At 46.4% G+C, this 21939-nt stretch overlaps 1 protein-coding gene and 1 long non-coding RNA gene across 8 annotated transcripts in view; one reads left to right on the top strand and one right to left on the bottom strand.

The window, feature by feature from the left end:
- The first annotated feature begins 3392 nt into the window (after positions 1–3392).
- On the top strand, positions 3393–17704 carry LOC139249602 (zinc finger protein ZFP2-like). Of its 3 annotated transcripts, none has more exons than XM_070872535.1 (3): positions 3393–3464; positions 6572–6658; positions 13822–17704. In XM_070872535.1, exon 3 carries the CDS (start codon positions 13929–13931, stop codon positions 14880–14882), a length of 954 nt encoding a protein of 317 aa, XP_070728636.1. In that variant the 5' UTR covers positions 3393–3464; positions 6572–6658; positions 13822–13928; the 3' UTR covers positions 14883–17704. The 3 variants fall into 3 exon arrangements, with proteins under 3 accessions (XP_070728636.1, XP_070728638.1, XP_070728637.1); XM_070872536.1 differs by lacking the exon at positions 3393–3464 and adding an exon at positions 3536–3624; XM_070872537.1 differs by lacking the exon at positions 6572–6658 and having other exon boundaries at positions 3419–3464.
- Positions 17705–20303: 2599 nt separating this feature from the next.
- LOC139249603 (uncharacterized) overlaps positions 20304–21939 on the bottom strand; it is a 35397-nt gene continuing 33761 nt past the window's right edge. For all 5 annotated transcript variants that reach the window (XR_011591223.1, XR_011591227.1, XR_011591225.1 and 2 more), the window contains one exon: positions 20304–20715. This is a non-coding gene — a long non-coding RNA (uncharacterized lncRNA). The remainder of the gene's footprint in view (positions 20716–21939) is intronic.

The following is a 21939-nucleotide window of genomic DNA, read 5'->3' on the forward strand; positions in this document are numbered from 1 at the left end:
GGGTTTAGACAGGTTAGATGCAGGAAGAATGTTCCCAATGTTGGGGAAGTCCAGAACCAGGGGTCACAGTCTGAGGAAAAGGGGTAAGCCATTTAGGACTGAGATGAGGAGAAACTTCTTCACACAGAGAGTGGTGAACCTGTGGAATTCTCTACCACAGAAAGTAGTTGAGGCCAATTCACTAAATATATTCAAAAGGGAGTTAGATGAAGTCCTTACTACTCGGGGGATCAAGGTTTATGGCGAGAAAGCAGGAAGGGGGTACTGAAGTTTCATGTTCAGCCATGAACTCATTGAATGGCGGTGCAGGCTAGAAGGGATGAATGGCCTGCTCCTGCACCTATTTTCTATGTTTCTACGTTTCTATGTTTCTATGTTACCAAGGTGACCACTTGTCCGCAGTATACTGTGGGAGAGGGGATTAAATCTCACCGAGGGTAATAAGCAGCCTCCCACCAGTCTCTGCATTTTATTGCCCAGTGATCACCTCACCATTACACAGAAGGTCCTGAGATTTACCTCCAGTATGGATGACTTGTGTAAGTGATGTTAAAAATTAAATTGTAGGTTAAAAGAGGAGTTGGGTGAGGAGGGTTTGGAGAGTAGGCGTAAAAGAGGAGTTGGGTTGAGGGTTTGAGAGAAATACGGTGATAGAGGAGTTGGGGTGAGGGGTTGGGGAGTTGGGTTCAAAGAGTAGTTGGGGAGGGGGAGGTGGAGAGTAGGGGTGAAGAAGGTATATGAGTGAATGGGATTTACAGCCCTTTAATTGTCTTTGTTGAACTATGATGGGGTTTATTTTTCCTTTAAAATGTTTTGTATTGTGCGTTTCACTGAAGTTAGACGTGGGCAGTGTTAATTGGGAATAGATTTGAGTGGGATCATTCTGTGCTGAATGCGTGGCTGGGCGGCGTGTTTACCCTCAGTCCCAGCGACGAGGAGTTGTTGACACCAAATCCAGGGACCACATACATTGTGACTCCAAATCCAGGGACAACTTACATTGAGGTATCAAATCCAGGGTCCCCTTACACTGAGGCAACAAATACAGGGACCAGTTACAATGACACATCAAATCCATGATGAATTACATCGTGACACCAAATTGAGGGACTACTAATAACGTGACAACAAATCCAGGGACCAATAACACTGAGGCACCAAATCCTTGGACCACTTACACTGAGACTATAGAATTACATCAGATATATGGGATAGAAATGGGCCATTCAGACAAACCAGTCTGTGCCGGTGTTCATGCTCTGCTCGGTAATTAGAGAGCCTCAGTATGGGGAATGGCCCTGCCGCTGAAAGCAGCTCTAGTTAAGGGGAAAGGTGGGTAATGAATGAAGATATGATGGTGGAATCAGACGGTGACTGGTGAGGCCTGGTGACAGATTATTGTCAGAAGCCCTTTTCAAGCAGGCTGAGGATTAAATGTAACCAGCACAACAACTGTATCCGTCTGATATTGTCCCAAAATCCACAAATCTAATGTCACTAATTGATTTTTCTGTGAGAAATGTAGAGATGTAAAAGAAGGGAGGAAATGAGGCTTGCGCAGAAACGAAGGTTCCTTGAATTAACACATTGTGAGGCTGTTTTGTGACTCGTCTGTGAGAGGTTAAAAACATGAAATGGAAAAGGGCAAGTTCAGTGACACTTATATTGCCAATAGTGCTTTCTACGTTAATCACTATATCCTAAGCCGAATATCATATTGACTATCCCAATCACTAATCCCAATCCTAACACATAGCCACAAACCACACCCACTAACCACTAAACCTACATCTAAACCCAGCCCATAATCAATGCTAAGAACATAAGAAATAGGAGCAGAAGTAGGTCATCTAGCCCCTTGAGTCCGCTCTGCCATTCAATAATATCATGGCTGATCTGATCTTGGCCTCAATTCCACTTCCCTGCCCTCTCCACAGAACGCTTGACTTCCCTATCTTTCAAAAATCAGTCTCTCTGCAACTTAAATATATTCAATGACCCAGCCTCCGTTGCTCTCTGGGGTAGAGAATTTCAAAGATTCACTACTCTCTGAGAGAAGAAATTCATCCTCATTTCCGGTTAAAATGGGTGACCCCTTATGCTCAGACTTTGCCACCTAGTTCTAGATTCCCCCCACAAGAGGAAACAGAGATCAGTGGGGAAGCTAAAGACCCGATAAAGGAAGTGTTTAAACAATTATTTTGATGCAAAAATTTCTGCAACGCATTTAGTAACAAGTAATTATAATCAAATAACCCATCAAAATTAGCAAAGACAATTACAAAGACCAGAACATTTCAAAGGCAATATGCAGTATGTGTGGAGATCTATTAACCGCATTCAAAAATCGTTAAACAATATAGAAAATAAGAGAGTTCCAGTCTTAAGCAAGATAGTTCTTTCAAGGAACGTCAAATGAGTGTAAAGTGAGACACGCCGGTTCAGTGTATGACATCCACAAGCCGTATGCTCAAAGGAAACAAGCTTGGGATTTGATGTCGCAAAAGATGAATTGCGTGAGAAGTGAAATAATCTAGAGTAAGAAAAGGCCCAAAATGGAAGGGAAGGGAACATGAATTAGTCTCCCGTGCAGCGGCACGGACCCGGCCTGGATGACCATCAGCAGGTCGGGGCCATCAGAGGGAGCAGGGTGCGGCGGTGGCATTCCATTGTAGGATGGTGACGGCTGCAAAGTCACGTCGCTAATTGCAGTGTGGGCAGGCACAGCAGGAGGGGCGAAGGAGCAGCAATAGATTATAGAAGGGCGTGACCGGGGCCCAGGAGAGGCATGAGTCTGGGGCCCAGAAGGGGCAAGGGCCTAGGGGCAGCATGGGCCAGCCCAAACTGGTATATGTGTGCGCTCAGTCCGTGCAGCACAGCTGGTCTCCAGTCGTCTGGGATAATCCTTGCCACTGGACCAAGACCGAGCTCTGACAAGCCAGTGTGGTGACTGGTGTGCAAAATCCAAACACAGGCAGGCTCCACCCTTCAAGATGTAGCTCGGGATCTGGAATACTAGGTCCTTCATTAAAACACCTGTGAACTCATTCCTTTTTGGCGTGGAAGCAAATCATCCTCGCTTCCAGGGACTGCCTGTGATGATGATGATGGTTGTGGAGAAATGAAATATTGGACACCCGGTGTTTGAAACAATACTGAGACAGAACACTAATCTCCAGCTCAGGGACAGGGTTATTGGAGCAGCAGGAACAAAGTCTCAGTGCCAGAATGAACATGGTTCAGTGCCCAATGGGGGCCCAGTAATTCCTGTCCCAGTCACTTAAGGAGTCTTGGGTATTTACCCAGCATTCCCCGCGATGGAGAATGTGCCGACCCCAGACTTCAGGGGACCAGTGCGCACGCGCGAGAACTGGCTGTATTTGGAGCATGCGCGGTGCGTGTAATGGCGGAGCGGCTGTGGTGAAATGTGCTCCGTAAAACAGCTCACTTTTAGCGGAGCGGAGGTGAGTAATGGACCAGCGGGGAGTCGGGGAGGCTTCATAAACACCTGGTGCCTTCCGGAAGCCCGGAATAATAACCGGAATATCGGCGGCTGCAGCCTCGAGGCTTTCTCCCGGTCACAGGCCCCGGGTAACGGCGGCCATCTTTGTACAGGAAGGCAGAGTCTGTTCTCCGCCATCTTTGTTCAGTGAGCAGCAAAGCGCATGCGCGGCCATCTTGGTAAAGTAACAGCTGAGTTATATTCTGACACCTCGGATTTCTCACCATCTCCTAAAGGCGCTGCTCAGTGCTCAGCTTCTGGTTACATCCCAGACAATTGTAACAGGAAAGCCCCAGAGCTGTTCACTCCCAGGGTTAGAGTCCCCGGGTACAGTCCCAGGGTTAGAGTCCCCATGTACAGTCCCAGGGTTAGAGTCCCCATGTACAGTCCCAGGGTTAGAGTCCCCATGTACAGTCCCAGGGTTAGAATCCCATGTACAGTCCCAGGTTTAGAGTCCCCATGTACAGTCCCAGGGTTAGAGTCCCCATGTACAGTCCCAGGGTTAGAGTCCCCATGTACAGACCCAGGGTTAGAGTCCCCATGTACAGTCCCAGGCTTAGAGTCCCCATATACAGTCACAGGGTTATTATCTCATAAGAACATAATAACCTAAGAAATAGGAGCAGGAGTGGATCATTTGGCCCCTGGATCCTGCTCTGCCATTCAATAAGATGATGGCTGATCTGATCATGGACTCAACTCCACTTCCCTGCCCGCTCCCCATCACCCTTTAATCCCTTATCGCTCAAAAACCTGTCTATCTCTGCCTTAAATACATTCAATGACCAAGCGTCCACAGCTCTCGGGCAGAGAATTCCACAGATTTACAACTATCTGAGCGAATAAATTTCTCCTCATCTCAGTTTTAAATGGGTAGCCCCTTATTCTGAGACTATGCACACTAGTTTTAGTTTACCCTGAGTGGAAATATCCTCTCTGGATCCACCTTGTCCAGTCCCCTCGTTATATGTTTCAATAAGATCACCTCTCATTCTTTTGAACTCCAATGTGTATCGGCCCACCCTAATCAACCTATCCTCATAAGACAATCCCCTCATCGCCAGAATTAACCTCTGAACAGCCTCCAATTCAAGTATATCCTTCCTTAAATACAGAGACCAAATTGCATGCAGTATTCTGGGTGTGGTCTCACCAAAACCCTGTACAATTGTAGCAGGACTTCTCTGCTTTATCCCCCTTGCAATAAAGGCCAATGTTCCATTCGCCTTCCTGATTACTTGCCGTACCTGCACATTAACTTTTTGTGTTTTATGCACAAACATCCTCAGGTCTCTCTGTCCTGTAGCACTTTGCAATTTTTCTCCATTTAAATTATAATTTGCTTTTCTATTATTTCTGCCAAAGTGGATAACCTCACATTTTCCCATATTATACTACATCTGACAAATCTTTGCCCACTCATTTCGCCTGTCTATATCCCTTTGCAGATTTTTCGTGTTCTCGATTTGCTTTCCCCCCCATCTTTGTATCATCGGCAAACTTGGCTCTATTACACTCGGTGCCTTCTTCCAAGTCATTAATATAGATTGTAAATAGTTGAGGAACGAGCACCGATACCTGAGGCACCCCACTAGTCACCATTTGCCAACCGGAAAAAGACCCATTTATCCTGACTCTCTGTTTTCTGTTAGTTAACCTATCCTCTATCCATGCTAATATACTGCCCCCAACACCATGAGGTTTATCTTGTGCAGTAATCTCTTATATGGCACCTTATCAAATGCCTTCTGGAAATCCAAATACACCACATCCACTGGTTCCGCCTTATCTATTCTGCTTCTTACATCATCAAAGGACTCCAGCAAATTTGTCAAACATGATTTCCCTTTCATAAAGCGATACTGACTCTGCTGGATTGAATCATGCTTTTCCAAATGTTTCGCGACTGCTTCCTTAATAATGGTCTCCAGCATTTTTTCAATGACAGATGTTAGGCCAACTGGTCTATAGTTTCCTGCTTTTTGTCTGCCTCCTTTTTTAAATAGAGGCATTACATTTTTGGTTTCCAATCTGTTGGGACCAACCCAGAATCCAGGGAATTTTGGTAGATTACAACTAATGTGTCCACCATCTTTGCAGCCACTTCTCTTAAGACCTTACGATGTAAGCCATCAGGGCAAGGTGACTTGCCTGCCTTTAGTCCCATTATTTTACCGAGTTCTACTTCATAATGAATAGTGATTGTATTAAGTTCCTGCCTCATGAAAGCCCCTTGATTATCCACTTCGGTATTACTCTCAGTGACCGAGTGTTTTACTCTAATTAAACTGATCTCAGTTTGTTTCTGTTAGATATTAACTCCTGCACGGTCCCAGCAAACACTCCCACTCCCTCATCCCTCCGATGTTGCTGCAGGATAGCTTTGTGAAGATGGGCTCATGGAGAGAAACACCCTGCACGGAATGATCTCAAATTGAGCATCTCCAAGGGACAAAGCTCCCAGCTTTAATCATTCTCTGTCCTTTCCCCCCAAGCCCAGTTCCTTTGCTCAGATTCTGATAAAAGTAAATTGGGAAAAGTGCACTTTGATTTTAACAGGCTGAATTATTGCAGAGAGCTGCGCATGCGCGGTTCAGCCCCACCCCCTGTGTCAATTCCCAGTGAGCAGAAGAGCACATGCACCCTCCCCTCCCCTAGCACTGCCTGCAATCACCATTCACTCAGTGAGCGGAAGAAGATGGTTTAAAACAGCCAGGAATGGTGACACAGTAGCCCCGGGGTAAGGCAGCGAGCAGCAGCCTCCTTACAGCAGCACAGCGCATTGGGAGCGTGTCCGCAGATGGGCTCAGAGATCGGCATTGAGTCCGGGGGAAACAGCCTGACAGTGAGGATGTGGGGAGTTTCACAAGGTCATCTATTGCAGGCAACAGGAGAGGAGTGTGGGAGAAGATATTTTAAAGACGGGTTATATTGTTTCGGTGAGCTGAGTTCACCAAAACCGTGTTGCTGGTGATTGAGAGCTACATTGTTGCTCCCTCAGGTACATCATATTCTCTCCTGCATCCATATCTTAGAACTAATAATGTTCTCGTATTATTATTCTCACAGCAAAATTATTCAACCAGCCAGAACAAATGTGATCTTTCCTCCACCCAGAACACAAGGAACAGTGCAGGCAGCTCCTTCTCACACACAGTAAGTAGATTATCACTCACAGAGCACAGACACACAGAACTGGCCTCAAGTCTATCGTCACAGACAGCAGAAGCTGTCAGTCCCACAGTGATCCGAAGTGGCAGAGATACATTGTGAATCTTACAGCCACATGGAGCAGTAGAATCAGATGCTGTTTCACCATTGAAACAGATCACACTGACATTAAACACCCACACTCACTTGCCAGAAACTGGCAGGTAGAGAATAAAAGACAATCATCTATCAGAAAAAATGTCAAACAGATAGTATAAACCACATTAGCATATCAGAAGCTGATGGGTACAGAGCAAAAGCCATATTCATGTTTCAGAATCTGACAGATTCAGTATTTAAACCCCCCGAACATACCAGAAGATGACAGGTGCAGAATAAACCCCACATTCCCGTACCACAGACTGACAGATACAGTATACAACACACACCCACATATATGAAAGTGGCAGTAACAGAATAAAATCCCCACTTGCATACCAGAGAGTGACAGGTAAAGTGTAAATCCCATGAGCACATATCGAAAAACTGAAAGGCAGTCAGTAAAGTTTTTACTTGCATCGCAGAAACTGATAGGGGCAGAATAAAACCCACACACACATATCTGAACAATGACAGGTAGAAGGCAAAATCTTCACACACATATCAGAGAAATACAGGTTAAAAGTTCAATTGATTCTCATGTTCACATACCAGAGACAAGCAGATACAGAGTAAATTCCACACTCACATAGCAGCAACTGACAGGTACAGTCTAAAACATACAATCAAGAAGCAGGAACAAATAGGTACAGTCTAACATAGCAGAAACTGAGAAGCACAGATTAAACCTGAACACACAACAAAACCCGACAGTTACAGAAAAATACACACATTTGCATATGAGAGACTGAGAAATACAGTATAAAACCCACACTCACACATCAGAGGCTGACTTATTACAATCCATATTCCCATAACATAAATTGACATACAGTGACATGCCCAGACTCACAAACCAGTAATTGACAGGTACAAGGTAAAGAGCTCTCTTTCATTCCAGAAACTGACAGGTACAAAGGAAAGCCCACTCGCAATTAAACAGAAACTGGCAGTTATAGAGTAAGGCCCACAATCACATATCAGAACTTGACGGGTACAGAATAAAACCTAGACTCCCATAACAGAAATGGAGATACAGAGAAAGGCCCACACTCACATCGCAGACACAGATAGAAACAGAGTGAAACTCAGACTCATTTACCAGAGACCGACAGATTCAGCATAAACACTCACCTCCATAACACAAATTGACAGTTAGAAAGTAAAACCAATACTATAAGAGATTGGGGGTACACAGTAAAACAATACTAACATACTGGAGAATGACGGGTATGCAGTAGAGCTCACATTCACATCACAGAGATGGACAGATACAGCACAAAATACACACTCACTCACCAAAAATGGAAAGATACATTGAAACATTGAAAATAGGTGCAGGAGCAGGCCATTCGGCCCTTCTAGCCTGCACTACCATTCTATATGATCATGGCTCATCATGCAACTTCAGTACCCCACTCCCGCTTTCTCTCCATACCCCCTGAGCCCCTTAGCCGTAAGGGCCACATCTAACTCCCTCTTGAATAAATCCAACAAACAGTACTCCACAACTTTCTGTGGTAGAGAACTTCACAGGTTTACCACTCTGGGTGAAAAAGTTTCTCCTCATTTCAGTCCGATAAGGCTTACCCCTTATCCTTAGACTGTGACCCCTGATTCTGGACTTCCCCAACATCAGGAACATTCTTCCTGCCTCTAACCTGTCCAGTTCCGTCATAATTTTATATGTTGCTATGAGATCCCCTCTCATTCTTCTAAATTCCAGTGAGTGTAAGCCTAGCCGATCCAGTCTTTCTTCATATGTCAGTACTGCCATCCCGGGAATTAGTCTGGTGAACCTTCGCTGCAGTCCCTCAATAGCAAGCACGTTCTTCCTCAGATTAAGAGACCAAAACTGCACACAATACTCAAGGTGTGGTCTCAGCAAGGCCCTGTACAATTGCAGTAAGACTTCCCTGCTCGTATACTCAAATCGCCTTGCTATGAAGGCCAGCATGCCAGTTGCTTTCTTTACTGCCTGCTGGACCTGCATGTCTACCTTCAGTGACTGATGTACCATGACACCCAGGTCTCTTTGCACCTCCCATTTTACTAATCTGTCACCATTCAGATAATCTGCCTTCCTGTTTTTGCACCCAAAGTGAATAATCTCACATTTATCCACATTATACTGCATCTGCCATGCAATTGCCCATTCACCTAACCTGTCCAAGTCACCCTGCAGCCTTTTAGCATCCGACTCACAGCTCACACTGCCACCCAGCTTAGTATCATCTGCAAATTTGTAGATATTACGTTAAATTCCCTCATCTAAATAATTAATGGATGTTGTAAATTACTGAGATCCCAGCACTGAACCTTCCGGCACCCCACTAGTCAATGCCTGCCATTCTGAAAAGGACACGTTTATTCCCACTCTTTGCTTCCTGTCTGCCAAGCAGTTCTCCCTCCACATCAATACATTACCCCCAATACTATGTACCTTAATTTTGCACACTAATCTCTTGTGTGGGACGTTGTCAAAAGCCTTTTTTAATTCCAAATGCACCACATCCACTGGTTCTCCCTTATCCACTCTACTAGTTACATCCACAAAAAACTCAAGAAGATTTGTCAAGCATGATTTCCCTTTCATAAATCCATGCTGACTTGGACCGATCCTGTCACTGCTTTCCAAATGCTATGCTATTACATCTTTAATAATTGATTCCAGCATTTTCCCCACCACCGATGTCAGGCTAACCGGTCTATAATTCCCTGTTTTCTCTCTCCCTCATTTTTTAAAAAGTGGGTTTACATTAGCTACCCTCCAATCCATAGGTACTGATCCAGAATCTATCGAATGTTGGAAAATGACCACCAATGCATCTACTATTTCTAGGGCAACTTCTTTAACTACTCTGGGACGCAGACTATCAGACCCTGGGGATTTATCGGCCTTCAGTCCCATCAGTTTCCCTACAACCATTTCCTGACTAATAAGGATTTCCCTCAGTTCATCTTTCCCGTTAGACCCTCGGTCCCCTAGTATTTTCGGCAGGTTATTCGTGTCTTCCTTAGTGAAGACAGAACCAAAGCATTTGTTCAATTGGTCTGCCATTTACTTGTTCCCCATTATAAATTCACCTGATTCTGACTGCAAGGGGCCGATATTAGATTTCACTAATCTTTTTCTCTTCACATATCTATTGAAGCTTTTGCAGTCAGTTTTTTATGTTCCCTGCAAGCTTATTCTCATATTCTATTTTCCCCCTCCTTATTACACCCTTAGTCCTCCTCTGCTGAATTCTAAATTGCTCCCAGTCCTCAGGTTTGCTGCTTTTTCAGGCCAATTTATGTGCCACTGCCCCTAATTTCCTTGGTTAGCCACGGTTGAGCCACCTTTCATGTTTTATTTTTACGCCAGACAGGGATGTATAATAGTTTTAATTCATCCATGTGATCTTTAAATGTCTGCCATTGCCTATCCACCATCAACCCTTTAAGTATTATTCGCCTGTTTATCCCAGCCAAATCACGTCTCATACCATCGAAGTTTCCTTCAAGTTCAGTACCCTAGTCTCTGAGTTAACTGTGTCGCTCTCCATCTTAATGAAGAATTCTACCATATTATGGTCACTCTTCCCTATGGGGCCACGCACGACTAATTGCTAATTAATCCTCTCTCGTTATACAAGACCCAGTCTAGGATGGCCGGCTCTCTAGTTGGTTCCTCGACATATTGGTCTAGAAAACCATCCCTTATACACTCCAGGAAATCCTCCTCTACAATATTGCTACCGGTTTGGTTCGCCCAATCAATATGTAGGTAAAAGTCACCTATGGTAACTGCTGTACTCTTATTGCACGCCTCCCTAATTTCCTTTTTGATGCCATCCCCAACCTCCCTACTACTGTTAGTTGGGTTTGTTTACAGACCACCAAACGTTTTCTGCCCTTTGTTGTTTCGCAGCTCGACCCATACAGATTCCACATTATCCCAGCCAATGTCCTTCCTTACTATTGCATTAACCTCCTCTTTAACCATTAACTCTACCCCACCTTCTTTTCTTTCTTCAATATTGAATACCCCTGCATATTATGTTCCCAGCCTTGGTTACCCTGGAGCCATGTCTCTGTAATCCCAATTACATCATATCCATTAACAGCTATATGTGCAGTTAATTTGTCCACCTTATTACCAATGATCCTCACTTTGAGACTCAGAGCCTTCAGGCTTGTTTTTTTAACACTCTTTATCCTTTTAGAATTATGTTGTAATGTGGCCCTTTTTGATACAGAATGAAACCCACAGGCAATTACCAGAAATTGACAGGAACAGGATAAAATCCACGCTCTCGTATCAGAAACTAACATACAGAGTAAAATCCTCATCCACATACCAGAGATGGACAGATATGAGTAAAATCCACACTCCCATACGAGACTACATTAGAAAATAAGAACATAAAAAATAGGAGCAAGAGCAGGCCATACGGCCCCTCGAGCCTGCTCCGTCATTTAATACGATCATGGCTGATCCGATCATGGACTCGGGTCCACTTTCCTGCCCACTCCCCATAACCCCTTATTCCCTTATCGGTTAAGACACTGTCTATCTCTGTCTTAAATATATTCAATGTCCCAGATTCCACAGCTCTCTGAGGCAGCGAATTCCACAGATTTACAACCCTCAGAGAAGAAATTCCTCCTCATCTCAGTTTTAAATGGGGGCCCCTTATTCTAAGATTATGGCCCCTATTTCTAGTCTCCCCGATCAGTGAAAACATCCTCTCTGCTACCACCTTGTCAAACCCCCTAATTATCTTATACGTTTCGATAAATCACCTCTCATTCGTTCTTCTGAATTCAATGAGTAGAGGCCCAACCTCCTCAACCTTTTCTCATAAGTCAACCCCCTCATCTCCGGAAACAACTCAGTGGACTTTCTCTCAACTTCCTGCAAAGCAAGTGTATCCTTTCATAAATATGGAAACCAAAACTGCACGCAGTACTCCAGGTGTGGCCTCACCAATACCCTGTGTAACTGTAGCAAGACTTCCCTGCTTTTATACTCCAGCCCCTTTGCTATAAAGGCCAAGATTGCATTGGCCTTCCTGATCACTTGCTGCACCTGCATACTAACCTTTTGTGTTTCATGCACAAGTACCCCCAGGTCCCGTTGTACTGCTGCACTTTGCAATCTCTCTGCATTTAAATAATAACTTGCTCTTTGATTTTTTTCTGCCATAATGCATGACCTCACACTTTCCAACATTTTGCTCCATCTGCCAAATTTTTGCCCACTCACTTAGCCTGTCTATGTCCTTTTACAGATTATTTGTGTCCTCCTCACACGTTGCTTTTCCTTCCATCTTCATATCGTCAGCAAACTTGGCTACGTTAAAGTCGGTCCCTTCTTCCAAGTCGTTAATATAGATTGTTAATAGCTGGGGTCCCAGCACTGATCCCTGCGGCACCCCACTAGTTACTGATTGCCAACCCAAGAATGAACCATTTACCCCAACTCTCTGTTTTCTGTTAGTTAGCCAATCCTCTATCCATGCTAATATATTACTCCCAGCCCCGTGAACTTTTATCTTGTGCAGTAACCTTTTATGTGGCATATTGTCAAATGTCTTCTGGGAATCCAAATACAAAAGACCCACTTTATCCACCCTGTTCATTACATGCTCAAAGAATTCCAGCAAATTTGTCAAACTTAACTTCCCCTTCATAAATCCATGCTGACTCTGCCTGACCGAATTATGCTTTTCCAAATGTCGTGCTATTGATTCTTTAAAAATGAACTCTTCAACATTTTCCCAACCACAGATGTTAGGCTAACTGGTCTATAGTTTCCTGCTTTTTGTCTGCCTCCTTTTTAACCGAGTGCGGCTCTCAGTCCCCGGGCAACACCGAGTGTGGCTCCCGGGCCCCGGGCAACACTGAGTGCGGCTCTCGGGCCCCGGGCAGCACCGAGTGTGGCTCTCAGTCACCGGGCAACACCGAGTGCGGCTCCCGGGCCCCGGGCAACACCGAATGCGGCTCTCAGTCCCCGGGCAACACCGAGTGTGGCTCTCAGTCCCCGGGCAACACCGAGTGCGGCTCCCGGGCCCCGGGCAACACTGAGTGCGGCTCTCGGGCCCCGGGCAGCACCGAGTGCGGCTCTCAGTCACCGGGCAACACCGAGTGCGGCTCCCGGGCCCCGGGCAACACCGAATGCGGCTCTCAGTCCCCGGGCAACACCGAGTGTGGCTCTCATTCCCCGGGCAACACCGAGTGCGGCTCTCAGTCCCCGGACAACACCGAGTGTGGCTCTCAGTCCCCGGGCAACACCGAGTGTGGCTCTCAGTCCCCGGACAACACCGAGTGTGGCTCTCAGTCCCCGGGCAACACCGAGTGCGGCTCTCAGTCCCCGGGCAACACCGAGTGCGGCTCCTGGGCCCCGGGCAACACCGAGTGTGGCTCTCATTCCTCGGGCAACACCGAGTGTGGCTCTCAGTCCCCGGACAACACCGAGTGCGGCTCTCGGTCCCCGGGCAACACCGAGTGCGGCTCTCGGTCCCCGGGCAATGCGAAGCGCGGCTCTCGGGCCCCGAGTCAGAGCCACCGGGCCCGGCCCCAGCAACCCCCGGGGGCAGCACCTCCACCACACCAGGCAAACAACAACATACAGCAGGCCCAGCAATTCCCAGCCGCTCTGTATCAGGGTGGGCGCTGGATGTGGAAGTCACTCACTGGCCTCCTGTGTGGGTCTGTTTGTTACATCAGTTTGAGCTGGATGGAGATGGGGGAGAAGCTGCTGGGTATCACCCCCAGTAATTCTGGGCCCAGTGGGAACAACAATTTCCCATGTGGGCCTGTCGAGGGAGTGTGTTCCCTTCCCTGAAGGACAGCAGTGACCCAGATGTGTTTTTACGACAATCCGGCAGCTTTCATGGTCACTTTTTTCTAGTGCCGGACCCACAAATGACCAGATTCATTAAGCTCAATTTCACAACCTGCCTTTGTGTTTTTGTGTGTTCTCTCTCACACTCACTTTTTCCTGTTTAAAATTCACTTGACAGGGTGTTAAAAGGGAAGGATTTGTAGACTGGAAGCTCAAACCAAATATCACCTCAAGATCTGACGGTCACTCAATACATCGGGACTGGAATATCATCAGCTTTTGACCATGGAAGCAGAAGGCACCATTCACAGTGGGGAGAAATGGTACACGTGCTCTGTGTGTGGACAAGGCTTCAGCCGATCATCCAACCTGGAGAGACACAAGTGCAGTCACACTGGGGAGAAACCAATTAAATGTGGGGATTGTGGGAAACGTTTCAACTGCCCGTCCCAGCTGGAAACACATCGACGAGTTCACACTGGGGAGAGGCCGTTCACCTGCTCCGACTGTGGGAAGGGATTCATTCAGTCATCCGACCTGCTGATACACCAGCGAGTTCACACTGGGGAGAGACCGTTCACCTGCTCCGAGTGTGGGAAGGGATTCGCTACATCATCCCACCTGCTGAAACACCAGCGAGTTCACACTGGGGAGAGACCGTTCACCTGCTCCGACTGCGGGAAGGGATTCATTCAGTTATCCCACCTACTGATACACCAGCGAGTTCACACTGGGGAGAGGCCGTTCACCTGCTCCGAGTGTGGGAAGGGATTCGCTGTATCATCCAGCCTGCTGATACACCAGCGAGTTCACACTGGGGAGAGGCCGTTCACCTGCTCCGAGTGTGGGAAGGAATTCACTGCATCATCCAGCCTGCTGATACACCAGCGAGTTCACACTGGGGAGAGACCGTTCACCTGCTCCGAGTGTGGGAAGAGATTCACTGCATCATCCAGCCTGCTGATACACCAGGGAGTTCACACTGGGGAGAGGCCGTTCACCTGCTCTGACTGTGGGAAGGAATTCACTGCATCATCCCACCTGCTGAAACACCAGCGACTTCACACTGGGGAGAGACCTTTTAAATGTTCTGAGTGTGGGAAGGGATTTACTCGGTCATCCCACCTGCTGACACACCAGCGAGTTCACTCTGGGGAGAGGCCGTTCACCTGCTCTGAGTGTGGGAAGGGATTCTCTCTGTCAGGCAACCTGCTGAGACACCAGCGAGTTCACAAGTGACTGCAGGGGTTGGATTCTGTTGTTATTGCGGCTGGTAATCACATCCTGGACTAAATTGTGTTAATTCTGATAGTTGGGGTTTATAAATCCTGTAACGCTGATGTTAATAACTCCTGTAACTGGATTGGAGTTTAATATTTGGGATATAGACACACAAATTAGTGTTGCTTTCAACACATTGCTGTGGATTTTTGTCTTTACCACCTGAGTGTTTCGCATCACCTGATTGGAGCTGAGAAAGGACATTCTGTGGAGAGGATTTTACAGGGGGAACAGAACTTCAGCCTGGACACAGTCCTTCAGGGCCACACAGAGATCACCTCATTCTATTGAACTCCAATGTGTCTAGGTCCAACCTAATCAATCTATCGTCATAAGTCAATCCCCTCATCTCTGGAATCAACTCTGGAATCTGCAGCAGACATGAGCAAGGACTTGAGGCTTATTAAATGACACATATTTCATTACAGACAAGGTTAGACTGGGAAAAATGTTCAGTTAGAACATGAGAACATAATAAATAGGAGCTGGAGTAGGCCATTTGACCCCTCGGGCCTGCTCCGCCATTCAATAAGATCATGGCTTATCTGATCATGGACTCAGTTCCACTTCCCTGCCCACTCCCCATAATCCTGTACTCCCTTAATCGCTCAAACATCTGTCTATGTTTCCGCCTGAAATATATTCAAAGACCCAGCCTCCACAGCTCACCTGGGCAGAGAATTCCACAGATTTACAACCCTCAGAGAAGAAATTCCTCATCTCAGTTTTAATTGGGTGGTCCCTTATTCTAAGACTATGTCTCCTTCTTTTAGTTTCCCCTATGAGTGGAAATATCCTCTCAGCATCCACCTTGTCGAACCCCCTTTTTATCTTATGTTTCGATAAAATCACCTCTCATTCTTCTGCACTCCAATGTGTTTAGGCCCAATCTACTCAACCTATTTTCATAAATCAATCCCCTCATCTCCAGAATCAACCGAGTGAACCATCTCCGAACAGCCTCCAATGCAGATATATCCTTTTGTAAATATGGAGACCAAAATACAGAGTCTATTACAGGCAAAATGCCAATCAAACCAGCAACACACTGGCACCTTAACAGTGTGTCATTGGCCTATAGGCTTTTCTGTAATAGATTTGCTGAGTGGATATAAACTTAAACCAGGTTTGCAGGCGTGATGCTCTATTCACATATTGAAGGTAGAAGAGATGCTGTGGGGTCCATGCTAAGTCCAGTAGCTGAAAGTGATTAACAGACTGGGTTTTGTGTTTAGTGATTCCAGGCGTGTTACCAACACCAGCAAAATCGAGGCCCATGGAATAACGGGGACAGTGGCAGCATGGATATGAAAGTGGCTAAGTGACACAAACAGAGTCGTGGTGAATGGTTGTTTTTCAGACTGGAGGAAGTGGTGTTCCCCAGGGGTCGGTATTGGGTCCACTGCTTTTTTTGATCTATATTAATGACCTAGACTTGGGTGTACTGGGCACAATTTCCAAATCTACAGCTCACACAAAACTTGGAAGTACAGTGAACCGTGAGGAGGTAGTGATAGACTTCGAACCCCCTTATTATCTTATGTTTCGATAAAATCACCTCTCATTCTTCTGCACTCCAATGTGTTTAGGCCCAATCTACTCAACCTATTTTCATAAATCAATCCCCTCATCTCCAGAATCAACCGAGTGAACCATCTCCGAACAGCCTCCAATGCAGATATATCCTTTTGTAAATATGGAGACCAAAATACAGAGTCTATTACAGGCAAAATGCCAATCAAACCAGCAACACACTGGCACCTTAACAGTGTGTCATTGGCCTATAGGCTTTTCTGTAATAGATTTGCTGAGTGGATATAAACTTAAACCAGGTTTGCAGGCGTGATGCTCTATTCACATATTGAAGGTAGAAGAGATGCTGTGGGGTCCATGCTAAGTCCAGTAGCTGAAAGTGATTAACAGACTGGGTTTTGTGTTTAGTGATTCCAGGCGTGTTACCAACACCAGCAAAATCGAGGCCCATGGAATAACGGGGACAGTGGCAGCATGGATATGAAAGTGGCTAAGTGACACAAACAGAGTCGTGGTGAATGGTTGTTTTTCAGACTGGAGGAAGTGGTGTTCCCCAGGGGTCGGTATTGGGTCCACTGCTTTTTTTGATCTATATTAATGACCTAGACTTGGGTGTACTGGGCACAATTTCCAAATCTACAGCTCACACAAAACTTGGAAGTACAGTGAACCGTGAGGAGGTAGTGATAGACTTCGAACCCCCTTATTATCTTATGTTTCGATAAAATCACCTCTCATTCTTCTGCACTCCAATGTGTTTTGGCCCACTAGCTTCCACTCTAAAAATGAGTCCTTTGGTGGCTGAACAGCCCACCCATTACACCAGCGTGTCTATGTGGCAGATGAAATTTAACGTAGAAATGTTCAAAAGTGATACATCTTTGTCGGAAGAAAGAGGAGAGGAAATATAAGCTAAAGGGTACAATTGTAAAGGGGTGCGTGAACAGAGAGACCCAGGAGTATGTGTGCACCAATCACTGAGGGTGGCAGTGCTGGTTGAGAAAGTGGTTACAAAGACTTACGGGATCCTATTTTTCATGAATAGAGGTATAGAGTACAGAAGTGTGGATATTATGTTGAACCTGCATAAAACTCTGGTTCGGCCTCAACTGGAGTATTGTGTGCAGTTCTGGGTCGTCATCATCATCATAGGCAGTCCCTCGAATCGAGGAAGACATGCTTCCACTCTAAAAATGAGTCCTTTGGTGGCTGAACAGTCCAATACGAGAGCCACAGTCCCTGTCACAGGTGGGACAGATAGTCGTTGAGGGAAGGGCTGGGTGGGACAGGTTTGCCGCACGCCCTTTTTGATGCCACGGTTGATTTCTGCATGCTCTCGGCGATGAGACTCGAGGTGCTCAGCGCCCTCACGGATGCTCTTCCTCCACTTACGGCGGTCTTTAGCCAGGGACTCCCAGGTGTATCAGGGAGGCTTTGATGGTGTCCTTGTAACATTTCATCAGCCACACCTTTGGCTCGTTTGCTGTGAAGGAGTTCTGAGTAGAGTGCTTGCTTTGGGAGTCTCGTGTCTGGCATGCGAACAATGTGGCCTGCCCAGCGGAGCTGATCAAATGTGGTCAGTGCTTCAATGCTGCAGATGTTGGCCTGGTCGATGACGCTAACGTTTGTGTGTCTGTCCTCCCAGGTAATTTGTATGATCTTGCGGAGACATCGTTATTGGTATTTCTCCAGCAACTTGAGGTGTCTACTGTACATAGTCCATGTCTCTCAGCCATACAGGAGGGTGGGTATTACAACAGCCCTGTAGACCATGCGCTTGGTTGTAGATTTGAGGACGTGGTCTTCAAAGACACTTTTCCTCAAGCGGCCGAAGGCTGCACTGGAGGCAGTGTTGAATCTTGTCGTCAATGTCTGCTCTTGCTGACAAATGGTTCCTGAGGTATGGGAAATGGTTCACACTGTCCAGGGCCGTGCCATGGATTTTGATGACTACGGGGGGTGGGTGAAGTGGGGAGCGCTATGTGGCGAGGACAGGCTGGTGGAGGACCTTTCTCTTATGGATGTTTAGTGTAAAGCCTATGCTTTCGTAACGTCAGTAAATACGTCGACTATGATTTGAAGTTCAGCCTCGATATGTGCGCAGACACAGGTATTATCCGCGTACGGTAGCTCAACGACAGAGATTGAGGTGGTCTTGGACCTGGCCTGGAGACGACGAAGGTTGAACAGGTTCCCACTGGTTCTGTAGTATAGTTCCACTCCAGCGGGGAGCTTGTTGACTGAACTGGAGCAATTCTGGCTACCACATTTTAGTAAGCATGCGAAGGCCTTTTAAGAGCGTGCAGAAAAGATTTACGAGAATGAATCCAGGGATGAGGGACTTCAATTACGTGGATAGTCTGGAGAAGTTGAGGTTGTTCTCAGAACAGAGAAGATTGAGAGGAGATTTGACAGAGGTGTTCAAAATCATTAGAGGTCTGGTCAGAGTAGCTGGAGTGGGATTAGCAGAAGCTCTTGCAGATAGCCAACATAGGCTCGACGGGCAAATGGCCTCCTTCCATTTTGTAACCAGTCTCTGATTCTATCAAGAAGAAAAATGTGTTGCCCAGGGATGCTCCATCTCCCGGGCACTGGGACCCAGTTGGGAACAGAGACTCTGAAGCCCCGCCCACTCTCTGATCCTGAACGAAGATGGCCACGCATGCATCCTGATCCCGCCCTGTGCAAGATGGCGGCCAGTGACACCGCTCACCCGGAGCCTGTCACCACGGGGCCTGTGGGCTCTAATTCGGGGCCTGAGATTTATTCTGTATCTAAGCCGTGCTGTACCTGCTCTGGTAGTGTTAAATGGGACAGTGTAGATGAAGCATTTTAATACATACGTAAAATGACGGACAGGTAAAGACCATCTGGTCCATCAAGCCTGTCCCACACAATTGCGATATATCACAGCGTATACACTCCACTCCACCCGAATCCATGTGATCTTCTGGGAGAGGCTAAAGTACAGATTTAAAAAAAACCTAGGACAATTTGGGAAAATAAAATCTATGAAATTCCTCTCCAACCCATCTAAGTGATGGAAACTAGTCCAGGAGATCACTCTGGCCATGAAACTCCCTGCAGTACCTACCTTCTGTAAGTGTTAATCTCCGCCGCAGCCAGAAACAAATCCAGCTTTTACTTGAAGGAATTCAATGAGTCTGTATCCACCACATGAGAGGGCAGCTTGTTCCAGAGGTCTACTGTTAACTGGGAAAAGAACCACCTCCTGATGTCTAACCTTGATCTAGCCTTGTACAACTGAAATTTGTGTCCCCTGGTCCTGCCTAACCTATTTAAGTGAAATAAACAGTCAGCTTGAACACTCTCTTTCACTTTCATTATCTTATAAACCGCAATCATATCGCCCTAAGTCTACACTGCTCTAAGTAAAGAGTCCCAACTCTTTTAACCTATCTTGATAACTAAGATGCTTTAGACTTGGAATTAGTCTCGTGACCCTTTCCAGAACCTCAATATCACCCACCATGTGAGGAGACCAAAACTGGACACAGTATTCCAAGTGTGGCCTGACTAAGGTCTTGTACTCGGACAAAACAATACTCCTCGTCTTATACTGAATTGTCCTATGGATACACCCCAGCACCCTATTTGCTCTAACTGTCGCTGCACTGCATTGCTCGTGTACCTTTAAGGGTGTATTCACTAGAATGTCTAAATCTCTTTCTATCTCCACCATCTTTAATGCCTTTCCCTGGAGGGTGTATGAATGTTGAGCATTTGCCCTGCCCACATGCATAACACTGAACTTATCTAAGTTATACATCATTTTCCAGTTGTTAGTGTTAGTTTTTAATCAGAAGAATCACTCAACACTCAGAGTCGGTTCCAACGCCAGTGCGGCCTTTATTTACGCCAGCGGGGAGGAAATCACAAGACTGAGTCCAGGCTTCTCTCCGCTGAACAAAGGGTTTCATGGATCTTTATAGGTTTTACAACAGTTTACTACAGTTACATACAACAGTTTACTACACTTACATTAGACCAATAGCGTTAGTCTCTAAACGTAAAGTGGCTCATGTGTTGCCAAGAGATGTGTTGCTAAGGGGTGTGTTGCTAGGGATGACTCATGTGTCTTGTAACATGGCCTGGGCTTCTGTTATCTTACTGTCCTTGGATGCTGGAATTGGGTAGCCTCCTTATCCCCATCCTGCTACAGAGCCGTATTGTTACTAGAACATTTGGTCCTGAGGCCTTGCTGATTAGAGACACCTGCAGAGCTTGCATGCTGGTCCTGTGTGTGGGAAACAACAAGTATCAGTCTCCAGGAATGCAGTCTATTTCAGCTAACAGAAATCCCTTGACGCTTCACTGGTAACCATTTTATGGTACAAGTTACATGTTACATATTTAATTCTCACCTTATCCTACAGGTGCCGTTGCCCGAGGGTGCCTAATACCTACAACACAGTCATGAGGCCAGTGTCCCAACACTTCAACATCTGCCTGAATCAGACGAGCCTCTTCGACAGTGCGAGCACTCGCACAGATCTTGGTATCATTTCAAAATTGTGCCCCAACCCCAAAATCCAGATCATTAATAAAAATAGGGAAAAGCAATGGTCCCAACACTGATCCCTGCAGGACACCACTGGTGGCTGGTCTCCAAACAGATCCAAATCCATCTATAACTGCTCTTTACCGACATCCTGCCGGCCAGTTCTGTATCCAGTTCAATATATTTCACTAATACCAGAGACTCCGATCTTAGAGAAGCCTCTTGTGCGATACCTTATCAAAAGGTTTTTGGAAATCTAAGCAGACAATGTCGACTGGGCTTCCCTCACCCACCAACTTTGTAACTTCTTCAAAAAATACAATTAGAGTTGTGAGACATGAACTCTTTATGAAGCCATGTTGGCTTTCCCTAATATGTCCCTCCCGATACAAGTATTCATATATTGCATCGTTTATGATTCTTTCCAGCATCTTACCTATTACTGATATTAAACTGATGGGCCTATAGTTACCCAGGCCTGCCTTGTCACATTGTTTTAAAAATGGGGACTACTTTAGCCTCCTTCCTATCTGTAAGGCCCATTCCAGAGTGCAGTGAGCTATTAAACATACAGGCCAGGGGCTCACACAGCACATGTCCCATCTCCCGGAGGACCCTCACACAGCACATGTCCCATCTCCCGGAGGACCCTCACACAGCACATGTCCCATCTCCCGGAGGGGCTCACACAGCACATGTCCCATCTCCCGGAGGACCCTCACACAGCACATGTTCCATCTCCCGGAGGGGCTCACACAGCACATGTCCCATCTCCGGGAGAGGCTCACACAGCACATGTCCCATCTCCCGGAGGACCCTCACACATCACATGTCCCATCTCCCGGAGGGGCTCACACAGCACATGTCCCATCTCCCGGAGGACCCTCACACAGCACATGTCCCATCTCCCGGAGGACCCTCACACAGCACTTGTCCCATCTCCCGGAGGACCCTCACACA

Source organism: Pristiophorus japonicus, unplaced genomic scaffold (assembly GCF_044704955.1).
Source record: "Pristiophorus japonicus isolate sPriJap1 unplaced genomic scaffold, sPriJap1.hap1 HAP1_SCAFFOLD_33, whole genome shotgun sequence".
NCBI classification, from domain to species: domain Eukaryota; kingdom Metazoa; phylum Chordata; class Chondrichthyes; family Pristiophoridae; genus Pristiophorus; species Pristiophorus japonicus.